The sequence below is a fragment of the Zonotrichia albicollis genome, chromosome Z (genome assembly GCF_047830755.1).
Source record: "Zonotrichia albicollis isolate bZonAlb1 chromosome Z, bZonAlb1.hap1, whole genome shotgun sequence".
Lineage (NCBI taxonomy): Eukaryota > Metazoa > Chordata > Aves > Passeriformes > Passerellidae > Zonotrichia > Zonotrichia albicollis.
The window spans coordinates 36,999,573-37,013,618 of NC_133860.1; the positions used below are offsets into that span (position 1 = coordinate 36,999,573).

The following is a 14,046-nucleotide window of genomic DNA, read 5'->3' on the forward strand; positions in this document are numbered from 1 at the left end:
ACATAATTGAGTAACAGGAAAAAAGCCATTGTGAGTAGCTGGTTGAAACAGATATATTTCTCTACCAGCAACCACACATGGTCACTTTATTTGACTGACTTTCAAAAACTCTTCACAAAAGAGGTTAAGACTCTTCCAGAAACATTTCAGGTACTCATGTTCATGAAGACTGGGAATATAAGAGAGACAGATGGTGAATTATAAATGAGGTGAAAAGTCTAAGGTTCACTTCATGTGCACAAGACATAAAAAATTCACTCAATCGCAAAAATAACCCTCAAACACTGTGTTTGGTTAAATACAAGTAAAGCCACTAACTCATTTTTTCCTAAAAGTAGGATTTCAAATGATTCTTTTTCATGTTTCTTTTTTGTTATTCTTCCTCTTGAGTAAAACTGGACCCTGTTCAGCTGATGCCATTTGGACAGCAGTGAGAGGATATTCTTGAAGTTTCCCGAAACTTCTGGTTTAGAAATCAGCTTTGAAATAGATAATGGTGGCTGATGAAGTAGCCTATTCTTCATAGGATTGTGGTTGAATGGAGAAGGTTTACCAGAGTTCTTTTTGTTTCTAGTAACAAGTTTTAATGAGTTTCAGTATGCTACATGCAGAAGCTCTGCCTTGCCGAACTTTGTGACTAGATAAGGCGATAGTATGATATTAACTATCATTTTACATTAAAAAAATCACAAAATGTCACTGTGCCTCCAGCTAAAGAAATTGAAAAGATGTATCATATAAAAAACAAGAAAAAATGAAATTACATAAAAATAGACAAAACAAGTTTTTAGGTAAATTTTTACATGGGCTTTAGCAGCCTAGATTCAGCAGACATACATGTATTTAAGAGAATAGAAAAATTCTGAATAGGTTTCAAGTGGTGTGGTAGATGATAGTAGTTCATGTCCAGCAGAAAATGCAACATTACCCTCATGAGTGGCAGCCCATCAAAACCACATCTACAATATTATAAATCACCAATGAAAAGTCTGAAAACCCCAGAGGTAAAGCACATGTAAAATATTACAAGATTCAATGTAACTTTCTTCTAGTAATTCTGTATCCCCAAAATTTTGACTCTTATTTTAAGCGAACAACATGTACTTTCCCAAAGAAAAATTTTCCAAGCTTCACCAACATGACCATTATACTGCGGAACAGCTCCAGCTTCCTCAAAACCCTGTATGATTTTACCTTCGGGTAGCAAAATTAAATTGCTAAGTGTCATGGTTTGAGCCTGGCACAGAGCCAGTGCCCCCCATGGAAATGCCCTCACCCTGGTGTCTGCTGTGAGATGTGACCAGGAATAAGCAAAACAGGCTTTAGCTTAAACATAAAGAACACTTTATTACCTAAACTACAGGAAAATAGGGAAAAACTATAAGGAAAAGAAAAAAAAATTGAAAACCTTACAAAAACCACTTTCCTCCTCCCCACTACCTGACTTTCCCAATCCGATACATTCTCCCAAATCACCAACTGCCCAGCCTGACACCACACTTTAGTATACTCAAACTTCAGTTCATGAAGAGGAAAGGAGTCCTTCTTGTTCCATAGGCTTCCCCTGGAAACACACTGAAACCTCGTGTGCTTCCCTGTCACTTCGGCACTGCCGGGAAAAAAGTCCTTTTGCCGCTTGTGACATCTTCCTTCCATGCCCAGTGCTCTCACCACTGCGCATGGCCAGAGCTGCTTTTAGGGTTGTCTTTCAAGGATGCCTCGTCTCACTCCAAAAAGGCACAGTCTCTGCTTTGGGACATCTGTCCCCCCCATATTTTTCCAACCCCCTGGGGCCGGGGGGTCCTCACGATGAACCCTCCTGGTTCTGAGCCACTGCTTCCCCCTAAGCGCAGTCTCTGTGTCACAGGAACAACTGAGTCCATGGCCACAAGAAAGGTCCAGCCAAAAGGCCACTCCAAATCATCTCTCCCCATTCAATCATCTCCACGTTCTTTGGGCCAGGTCCTTGTCTCATCTCATCTCTTATCTCCCTTCTTATTCAGCTTCGAGGAGGATTAGCATTTTTGCAAGGCCCCAGTCATGAAAGAAAGGGGTTAAAACTTTCAGTCTCTGTCCCGGAGCTGCGGCACTCCCACACACGCTGCCGCTCCGGCCGGGCACTCTTCCCCCCCCCTTCTCCTCCTGGGCCGGCTGCTATCACATTCGGTGTCGCCGGCTCTCTCTCTCCCTCCTGGGGGGGGGATGGTTGCCCGAGGGCTGACTCCCTGGGATCTTCCACCCTTCCATCCTCGAGGGCCTCCTCACCTCCCATCTCTGTCCAGGCCCAGGGCCTACCACGTGGCTGCCCCTCCCCCGCCCAGCAGCAGCGGCTGGACAGGGGAGGGAGATCCGACTTCTTCTCCACGACGTCCCAAGAGAGCCTGCCAGGGGCAGAGCCCTGCTTTTTAACCCCTGTGTATTCTCGGAGGTGTGTCCAAACCCCACTGGCTACACCAGGTGTCAGTATCAAACTCAGAACATTCATTGGTTTGACCACAGCATCCCAGAATTCCCACTCCTTCCTGGTCAAACCACCACACTAAGAAATTGTTGAACAGGCAGAATAATCTGCAAGCACAGGTGTTTAGCAAACAAAGGGAGTCAGATTTGCTGGGGTTTGAAACAAGAAGAGAGCCCCCCAGATAAGCTGACCCTGCTGCACACCAGCGTGCTGCTGCTGAAGTTGCTTTTGCCCCACCATGGAGCCCAAAGCACGAGGCAGCGCTACGAGGTGGCACAGGAACAAACTCCCTGTGTGTGGGCAGGTATGCTCTGCTGCACACATGCACTCCAAAATGGACAAACCCTTTCTCTGAGACCTGATTCCTTCCTTGAAACCCAAATACTGATAGTCAGATCACATCCCACTGTACCTGCAGAGTGACAGAAGTAAGCACAGAGGCACAGCATGCCCCACTCACCAATATATTCACGACAAAATATCGTAGCTCCAAAATTTCTCACAGAAAATCCTACTTTTCCAAAAATAGTTGTGCTTTTTAGGATTAGCTAGCTCTTGAAATCTTTTCATCATCTCCAGGATGGTGAAAAAGATAAGCCTCACTGTTTAAAGGCTGACACTTTACTGAACTAAAAGATGTCAGGGCTTTTTGAAAGCAGAAAATGTGTCAAACCTGCACATTATTCTGCAAATTCTGTTTGTGCTTCTCCTATTCATTATTTAAGAGCAGCTGTAAAATGTATAAATTAGAATAATACTTGTACAAGTATTGAAAAAATACCTTGAAGATAGAATTTTTGCCCAATTTTGGAATAGGGCAACGTTAGTCTTTCACAGTTTGCAACAAAATTCTTCTGAAATGATCAAAGCATTCTAAACTGTTAAATGAATTTTGAGATAAACACCTCCAGGTGGGACCTAAACAAAAAAGGGATGCTAAGTGGCAATGTGTTGGGAACTGTATCCTTCAGAAGATACTGTACTGTATCTTTTTCCCTTTGGTTCTCCCTAAGTGTGCTAATGAGCCTGGATAGCTGTCAGTAAGGAGCTGGCTTGCACCTGGCTCTCTCAGAGTGCAGGCCAAAGAGCTTACAGCCATCTGGAATACAGTATAAGTGTTTTTCAATATTTTCTATTTGTGGATCCTAAAAATTTTCCAGTGAAGGTGTGGGTCCCTAAAAACATAATTACCAACAGACTCACTGTACATAGCTAGTCTGCACAGTTCTACTGTAGGAAAGTTCAGGCCACCCAGTGTACAGAGATCACACACAGAAAACCCCAACTGCATTCTTCTACAAGAGATTAGCACATTTTCTGATAATATTGACGAATTACTAGTGTAATTACTATAAATAACAGTATGACCTTGTCATCTAGAAATTAAGAGGAGACTGGAACTTAATGTGTCCACTGATAAGTAATTTATTACCTTCCTTACTTTGGACTGAAATCAACATCTGTGTTTGGAAATAAAATAACATGTAGCCTGTGAGATTTAAAAGGCAGATTTTTTCCTAGATTGATAGTTATCACTTAAAGATTTCATGAGAGCACTAAACAGAAATAATACAAACTTTACCAAAAATAGTGAATTTCAGTGTTCATACATTGAAGCATAAGTGTATTTCTGGGACAATTTTAGTATGCTCCCATTTTATCACAGACTTTGCCATCTCTATTTGCCAGACTCTTATAACAATTTTGAATCTATGGCTTGGACATTGATGGATAAAGTAGATACTGAACGACCACCAAATCTGAGTAGACTACAGGACAAACTTGCCATTAAAAAAATTTAAATCAGAGCGTTTGTTCCACATAAACAGGACATTAAACCCCAATGTAGTAGGAGATTTTGTGTAAAAAATACTCAGTTATATACTGCACAGACATGAGTTGTGTGAAAAGCAGCAGTGCTAGCAACCTTGTGGTCATGTACTCAAAATTTAGGGAATATAAAAAATTTGGGAATAATTGTTTTAGAATGACTGCTTTTGCTGAGTAATCTCTTGATAGTTTGGAGAATTTTCTATTCCTTCTCCCCTTCCAGACAAAATGAATTGTACTTATCTCATGAGCAACTATTCCCAATTTTATAATCTATGAGGAAACATATTTTTTACTGCCTAGAACTCCAAGTCTACTTTGAAGTCCGCATTTTCTAACCTAGCTTGGCCTAGACCATTTACACGTTCAGATCTGAAGTATTTAATAAATATGAATAAGCTTATTTTCACAATATTATCTCATATATCCACTACCAAAACCACATTCTGATGAAGTTAGTTAATAGTCTGATTGAATTGGACTGTATAATGCAAAAAATACTATAATTATTTTGAGCAGGCATTATAATTAAAAAAAAAAAATTACAAGTTAGTTAGAAGAAGCTGAAAGGATGTCAAAGTGTAAGAACAGACTTGTTCTCCCAAGAACCATGTAGCACAAAATCTATGGTCCCAGTCTTCAAATGAACAGGGAATTTACTATTTTTTGCCACTACATTGTTGTGTTTAACACTGATTAGGCAGACAGAAGGTCAGTGGATGAAAAGTGCATTATGCTCCCCCTGCTATTATGAACATTTCCACTGAACCAATAAAGAGATTAGAAAATCAATGACACAAACAATAGTATTTTTCCATTACTTAGGCTATGTATTTTTTTTCAAACAAACAATGTGTATTTAGGTTTTCATTGACTTTACCACTGAGCTACAATGACTAAACAGAAAATAATCTTTAAAAAGTTATTCACAGCCTGAGAGATGATGTCATCTAGACTTTTACCAATGCAGCAATGCTGACTATGCCACTTTATTCTTTTCAGAATAAATGATATTAGGATGGCAGACTTACCCTCTGTGTTGGAAATGGGAGTACTGTCACATTTACTTTCACACTGCTGCATTGATGGAGGTCTGAGAGTTTCTGGACACTCACTGGATGCTTGTCCAGTATATGACAGGCACTGTACTGTTCTCATCTGTTGCCCAAGACCACACTGTGCAGAACACTAAAGAAGAAGAAAAAAAAATTAACACCCCGCATTCAAATTTTAAATATAAAATAAAGAGCCAGAAAGCAATCAGAAACACACTACATCCACAAATTTTAAAGAAGACAGGCATCTTAAGATGTTTGATTAATAGAGAAAAGAATTATCACATGATTTATGATCTTACAATATATTATTATGTTAATTCATGAATGTTTTATATTCCAGAATTTTTTACAATACATGTGAGTACTCATCTTTCAAAGAAGAGAAAATGCAATGCAATATTGATTCCCTGAAAAGTTCAGATCTGAGATATTAGAATATAATTTACTCAATTTCATGTGTCATACTAAGACTTTAGAATAAAGAAAGAAAAAATAAGAAAACAAGAATCCAAATCTTCTACAGGACATTTTTTAAGGGAAAAGTAAACGTCTTTCAAACAAATAGACTTTGCTGTTTCAAAATATTTTTGATTTCTGCAAATAAATAGTTAAAATTTTAGTACAATATTAGTTAAATATAAAAGTGGATAGGAGGAATCACCACGAAGAAAACGCCAACTAGACTGTAATATTGCAAATAATTTTCCACTGGGTAATTAAACTAAAATGTTTCATTTTCATTAGAGGAAAATTGCTCAGCAAACAGAAAATTATTCATTCATTTAATATTCTAAAAGCAGGCCATTGATCACAAACGAGATGCAAAAACATCTTGTTTGTGATCAATGAAGAAGGAAACTTAGTAAATCATATTTTGAAGGAAAGTTAGTAAATCACATTTTGAAGCACTGCATAAAGGTGGCATTATTCGGCCTGTCCTGGGGTAACTTAGCTCCCTGTCTGGCAACTCAATATCTTATGTAAAAAATCATATTGATCTCAAAGTGTGGTTTTGTTGAGAGACAGATATATACACAGATCTGCTACTACAATAGGAATTGGCTTTATATTTCCACCACGTTTCTCAAAGAAGTTGAGCATGTTTTAAGAATAGTACACCCTGCAACACTGTTTTATCTCCAAAATACTCCAAAAAGCATGGATTTTTTTCCTTTAAAGTGCTTGCAGAAACTCATCCAGTAGAAACCAGATTGCTGTCAGACAAGCATCATGAAGAATCACGTTTCAATCTGACACAAAAGGGGAGAATCTTTTTGCTTCCCTCAGCCATAGGAACCGTCTCTTATATACCTCCAAGGACACCTCAGGCTACGAGGTGCTAATGTGGGAGACTTCCCACAGCAAGGAAGATGTGCATGAAGTATCTCACCTGTCCCCAGTCTCCAGCAACCCAGCGAGGAGGAGGACATCGGCCTAAGCTACAGCGGATGCGCACTGGCGGCTTGTTCTCATCTTGGCATTGCACAGCTGGAAAGGTTTTTAGAAGATCACTGCTTTTGCACAGGACAATTCGGTGTTTGAATCCTGGGCCACACTTTGGTGTGCACTGAAAAAAAAAAAATTTATCCAAATAAATAATTAAAATCTCAGCAAAACAGCAATGAAACTCTCAGAAATGCTATTTGTAAAGCAGGACATGATGATTTATGGCCTTACAATTCAGCTATAATCACAATACAGTAATAATAATTTTAAAATGTTTAGAAACACAAACAAGCTGACTGAAGATTGTTTCATTATGTACAAGTTTTTCTAAGTTTTAAATTTCCTTTGCTGTTTATATTTAGACTACAATGTTACTATTTATGTCAGGCCTAAGAAAAACACTGTAAAGTAGAAAGGCCTGCCACACATAACACTATTATGAAACCGGTTTGACTATTAAAATAATTAAAAATAAGACAGTCTGTTCTTAGTATCACCTTAGTACAGTCTTCATCCACTTCACTTTATCCACAGATAATGAATACATTTTTCATCAATACACAAAAGGAAAGAGAAATGCTGGATTTGATTTCATAGAAACCACATAATTTAGATACATCAAAATATTATACCCTCTCCTACAGTGTATGCTTTCCTCTCCTTTCCTATTTAAATTTTAACCCTTATTTCACAGTTTTCTCTTCTTTTATCACTCTTGTGCTATTCTGACAGCAAGCAGACAATAAAACAGCCACTTGAAAAAGGGTTGATGATCACTTTGGCTTTTCACCATCTTCCTTCCCCATGGTGCCGCTGCCATTCTCCTTCGTTTTTGCTACTGACCATTAACTGTCATACACAGTAGCTCAGCTGCATAATGAGAAGAGACGAGTGCTAGCAAAATTGAAACTCAAGAGCTTTCCCAAATCAGTCCCTTTGTTGGCATGTTCACCTTTATTTCATACACATATCTGCAGTATTTGCATCAGAATCAGTTTTTGACAGCATAAACTTTACACGGAGATTACGCTAACCTGTTTAAGACTGGAAATGCCTTTAATAGGTAGAGACAAAACATTAATTGGGAAACAACATTATGTGGAACTGGAGCAATATTCAAGAAATCACACACCAAAGGCTTTCCACACATCCAAAACAACTCACTATATCACTGGGAAAAAAAGAAACATCCCTAAGATTAATATAAAAAAATTACTTGAGTGAGGTAAACTTAGTAGTTTTATACCTAATCCTGAAGCATCTCTGAGTAATTTATAGAAATTTTCAAACAGCTCTACATTATTATGTAAGGATTTACCCTAAAAATATGTAAGATTTTTTATCTCTATCTACATATACCTCAAAATAAGAAGAAAATCTCCAGAGGGAGGCACCTAAACTAGTCCATATAGAATGAAAAGGTTTATTCCAAATGTTATCTCTGCTTGGATCTAGGATGTTAAACTGGCCTGCATAAAGAGGAGTCTTGCATTTGAAATTTATAATCCAGAATACAAAATGCATATATAATCACTTTCCTCAAATGTAACCTTTTCTACCCTATCCAATCCTTTTCTACCGAGGTACATCTCTTTATATACAGTAGTTCAGTATTCAGAATTTTGACACAGACTAAACATACAAAGTTTCAAAGGTCCTTATACTTCAACACTAAATCTTGTGCACACTGCCTACTAGAAAACCAGATGAAGGAGGGAAGTAAGAGATCTCTGGCAGAGCTACACAAATAATACTAATGATAGAGACCAAAACCCAATGACAGTTAATATATGAGGTCTTTGAAGTCATGATCATGACTGATCAGTTGGGGTTCAAATTCCAAGGAGTGTTATAAGTACATTCTCCCACATGTATTTTGTGCAAAACATTTGACTTTTTAAGTAGGATGTTGAAATATGTGCCCCTTCCCAGCTGAGTGCTTAAAAATCACATCAGTCTGTCAAAACAAACAGAAAAGTGACAATGTTGAAAGTGTCAAAATGTCAAAACGCAATGGACCTGTGAGGTTCCATAATCTATAGAGGATGTCAGCAAACAAGCAACAATGACTAAACTTTGAGTTTAGGAGCATCTTCCTTATAGTACTAATTGAAGACACAATCTTGAATCTAAATGTAGGATTCCATCCGAGAAGATCTTTCCAGCTGAGAAGAAAATTCCATCTTTCTCCAGCTACTGGTACCAGACTGGTACACTCCCTTTTTGTGGAGTTAGAGCAAACATTCTACCAAGATGGACTACACTGGATCCCAGAAATGCAAGTGAAAGAAGGAATTAAGTTGCCTTCAATAATACTGAATCACTAAAAATAATAAACTCCAGAAAAATTGAACAAAAAGACTGTATACTTCCAAAGAAAATGAAAAGAAGATACCCAGATAAGTCAAACAAGGAAAAATTATCTTCCATTACTAAATGCTTCTAGAATTTCATGCCTTTGTGGAAATCATTAAGACAAGTTATATCTGCTTGTCTGAGAAGGCTCTTCCCAAAAAATCCTTAAAATATTTTTTCAGGTTCTTTTAATAATTATTCTGAAAAATATAAAAGGAGTAGTTAAGAGAGGGTAGATTAATTCTGTCAAAGCTCAGTGGGAAAGACATCCTTAGTTTTCATTTCAATTTGATAAAAACCAGGCTTACATTTTCCTAAGGACTTCATCTAACCAGTATGTTTGCAAAATGTTTTTGTTTCTCTGACCAAAAGGATACACAATTTCTTGTAAATAATCACTTAAAATTTTAAGAATATGTAATTATATTATGTGTCAACAAGTGTATAAGCAGATAAAACAGTTCTGTAATTGTTTTATTTGTAATTTGCATTGTTTTGAGTATGAAATGGAAACTTCATATCTTGCATTCCAGAGAAAATTAGCAAGGTTTGTCATTGGTTTAAATGGGAGGAATATTCAAGTCTTCATTTTTTAAGTTCACTCTTGTTTTCCTTTTCATGTTTCTGTCAGAAATTCATATAAAAATGTTTATATTTATAGTACTATAAGGATTTTAATATATTATATTATATTTCTGGAAAACATTAACAGTAAAAAAAAAAAAGGCAACTTTTCTCATTCTATTAAAATGATATCATCAGTCAAAACAGTCTGCCAAGCTACACAAATAAAATTCATACCAGAAAGAAGCCTGGTAGTTTTGCACAACCCTGATTAATTATCACAACCAGAAGTTTAGCGGAGTTTGAGTCTTTAAATTAGAATGATTTTGTTCAAAATCAATACACGACCTTGCTGCATAAAAGCCTAGACACGATAAGAGAGTGAGAAACCACTTTAGGTAACCAGTACGTGATACCTGTGGGAGAGAAGGAGCTAATTTAGGCTATAGTGACACTGTAGGTCACGGGCATAAGAGGCAGGAAACAAAACAATGAGGCACAGGTGAAACATCCTCTGGGAAATTTTCCTACTAATCCTTTACTTAGCAAGCCCTGACAGAAAATGTACTACTGTTCAGCAGTCAGAGGTCCTGCCTCCGCTATCACCAATGAGATAGCACGGTGAAATCTCCTTACCTCTGACCAGTCCAGAGCAACCCACTGTGGGGGGCAGGACTGGTTGTTGCAGGGCTCTTTCTCAAGAGGCCGGTGTGTTAAGCAGTTGGCGGCGTCCAGCGTCTCCTCCTCGGAGGGGCCAATCTTTCTGATGCAGAGCACTGTCCGCGAACGCATTCCTCCATCACACGTCTTACTGCACTCGGACCAATCTCCTATAAACCATCTGGACAGAAAATGTTAGGAGGCTCAGTTAAACACACTTCAGAAACAGAGTTGATAACTACACAAACCAAGAATGCAAATAGTTTAAATCACTAAACCGAAGTAATTTTAACAATACACACATTCATGGTGAAATAAAGTAGAAATTTATGGGTCTTTTTACTAAATATTTTAATTTATGCCTCACTGCAATCATATCTTCCAATAATAACACCACTTTGCATTTTTCAAGAGCAGCAATTTCCATCCTAGCCTACAGTAGTTAGAAAGGAGTGCTTGAGCCTGACAAATCTGAAGCTATTTATGTAGGTTTGTATTGGACTTGCCTGAAATAATTTCTGTGAAAGTGGTTTGCAACTGGAAATGTTTGTGAACCATTGCTGAAAGTTACATCACAAGTTAAAAGCCAAGATGTTTGCCTCTTTGGTATCATTACAATAAAATAATATGATCTCAAAATTGGGCTTTTTGAGAGTTAATTCTCATCAAATGATGAGACATTTGTAAACTTATTAATAAAAGGCTACACTGAAAAGTAAATATTCTCATCTTTTAAACTGAAGCAAACACTAGTAAGACATGAATTCATTTGATAAAAATAATCATCTCAACAAGCTCCTTTAAAATTTAATGAATTGCACTGTAGGTTGTAGAGGGAACTTCTGAGTGCTTCTGCATACATAGTAGAAACCAAGAATTGTAAATAATATTAGATTGCTTTGTGTTGCTGCAGAGATTAAAGCAGCTTTTAATCTGGCTGTAATATTATATATTTCTACTTATGAATGACTAATGCAACTCAATTAAATAGAAATATCTCTTCATATTGACGAGCACATTTGGTCTTCAGTACTTAATATGTTGATTAGTTACTTGCCTGAGCCATCCTTGCAAAGGATGAAGTTGAAGTCTAGTATGCTATCAAATGTTGCCAAAATGCCAAAAATGTCAGGCATATCAGTCACTGTGGATGCTCCTGGAGGCATGCCTGGAGCTACCTCATAAGATGTCTTTTCTCAAGCTGCTGTCAAAAAAAAAGTTCTGCTATCCTCTTTTGTGTTACATTATGTGTAATATATCCTACATTATGTGTAATATATCCTAACATGAAACTAGATCAACGCAGAGATGGAAACAATTATGTCACATTCTGTTGTTACTTTCCCAGCAAAAGGAAGTTAATTTGCGATTCTTCAGAGGCATAAGATCAAAAAATCTTATGCCTTTACCACAATAGGGAGAATCTGAAGCTTTTCAGAGCTTTCAAGAGGCTGCAGAGTTAATTTTTAATTGATATTATAATTTGCTCAAGTGACTTTGCTCTCAGGTACCTTTAATATTTATACTGTATGATAAGACAGCACTATTCATAATTCATAGAAATATGAAATTATATTTTCTTGAAATCTGAAATGTAAGAGTTACTTATTGTAATAACAAAGTATTGAAAAAAAAATAGCCTTCTGCTGTTCGAAGACATCAAGTATAATGTAAGTGGCACTCAGCTAGAAAGAACATAATTTTCATTACTTTTGGTATGCACCAACAGAAGAGTAGAATTGTGCTAATTAAAAAGGGAAATATTTGGTCAGTCCATGTAAACCCAAAGTCTTACTGCATGATAAAACTTTCTGTCAAAACAGCCAAACTTCTTAGGATAACTATCTGTTACTTGAACAGCCTCCTACTAGACTACTTACAGAATCAGGAATTGAGAGCCTTTCCTTAGTTTGGCACCACGAATTGATTCTGGGGGGAACATCATAATGGAGGCGGACTTGGATTGAATTGCTCTGATATGTTGAAGCAGATGCTAATTAATACACTCTACCCATTGCTTTCTAAAACGCTAATTTGCTAATAGTTAAGCCACACAAAGGATGTTTTTGGTAAAAAGGAACTGATCAAACATGACTGCTTTTTAAGTCCTGCTCTCAGGTGTACATAGCTGGTGCACGCAGAGCCACGTCAAACAGTGTTATCTAAACAGAGGACAAATGCATACCCTTCCAGGACAAACACATTTTTACACATAGACTGTGGGGACAATGATTTTGACCTAATTTAGACCTGTCTGACAAAGCTTGCTCACACCCAAAGGTAACAGCAGTGCAATGGCTTCACTTAGCTTTATGCCAAATGAATGTGTTAGGTGACACAGGGACATGAAACAAAAGGGACACTGCTCTGCCATCCTGCAACCAGGCACCACGCCAGGGAAGCAGTTGGAAGTTCATAGACCTGCTGTGATTTAATGCACGATAATCTTGTCTTGTTCTTCACAGTGTCCTCCATGCTACAATTTAGCAGTTTCTACGAGACATTTACAGATGACCACAGTATTGTGCAGTATCCACATTTAATTACCATTAAGGATTTTCATACCCATTTGGAATACAGCTTCAGATTATCACCAAAATCAAATTAACCAGAGCTTGGGAATCAATGAACTTTTGTATTGGTTCCACCTTTTCCACAAGTTTTACTTGTCCCAAAGCATAAGGAAAGCTGTTGTCATATGTTGATACTATTTTCTAGTACACAATATCACAACTGTTTCTAAACAAGTAAGCTATGCTTTGTGTCTTTACCAAACTTCATTTTTGATCAAATGAGCTGCTGGGTTTTTAATTATCAATACCTAGCATACAGCTTTCTTTAAAAATAAATCTAAACAGAATCTAAGCACCTAATCCTAAAGGCATACAGCATTACTCTTCAACACTGAATATGCTGGAGAAAAAGGTTGACAAAACTATTGCCAGGAAATGGTTTGGTCCTCTTAGAAGTTCCTGTATTTTCCAGTTCTCATGTGAATGTTTCAACACAAATGTTAACATAACATACTTTAGAATATGCCAAACATTTCAGATGCAATATTAATAACTAGGGTAAAGTTAAGTTTCACTGCAACATTTTTTTATCATTATTGCCTTAAGAATGGTCCCCAGTTCTACTCTGTGCATTACTCACTGCATATGACACTCATATCGTAAAAACTGTTTTGCTAGATTCTATTTACTTAGAGTGTTTGGTGCAGTTTCAAACATCACTATTGTTCCATGGTCAAGCAGAGATTCTCAATGCATTTTTCAGAGCTGATTTTAGAGGAACAAGAAACTAAAAACCAAACCTAAATACCTTTTCTGGTAAGGCAGGCCACGAATACTAGATGAGAATCTTATTTGATTAACAGGATTTATTACAGATTATGAAGACTTATCTTTCTATGCAAAATGATGTCCATCTTAAGCGACTAATGACTTACTCAGGTGGGCAAGGCTCAGTGTTGCAGGCTCTTTGGTTTTCTGGAGGCTTACTGTCAGGGTCACAGTAATTGTTTTGTACAATAGAGCTGTCATCCAGCCTTTTACACACCACTTCTTGTTTCTGTACACCTTGGGATGAAATGAAAGATCATTAATTAATCATTCTTGCTCTTCCAATTTTTGAGTATAATTGTACTTTACCTATTGATTATTAATTCTACCA

The 14,046-nt window shown here is 37.2% G+C and overlaps 1 protein-coding gene across 1 annotated transcript in view; it reads right to left on the reverse strand.

Annotated features, from left to right (window-relative positions):
- Positions 1-14,046, reverse strand: part of ADAMTS6 (ADAM metallopeptidase with thrombospondin type 1 motif 6) — a 145,267-nt gene that overhangs the window by 4,704 nt on the left and 126,517 nt on the right. Inside the window, exons 21-24 of the mRNA XM_005492982.4 lie at positions 13,823-13,952; positions 10,351-10,555; positions 6,740-6,916; positions 5,323-5,479 (exon numbers count right to left, since the gene is read on the reverse strand). Coding sequence (XP_005493039.1) covers positions 5,323-5,479; positions 6,740-6,916; positions 10,351-10,555; positions 13,823-13,952 — 669 coding nt within the window. The remainder of the gene's footprint in view (positions 1-5,322; positions 5,480-6,739; positions 6,917-10,350; positions 10,556-13,822; positions 13,953-14,046) is intronic.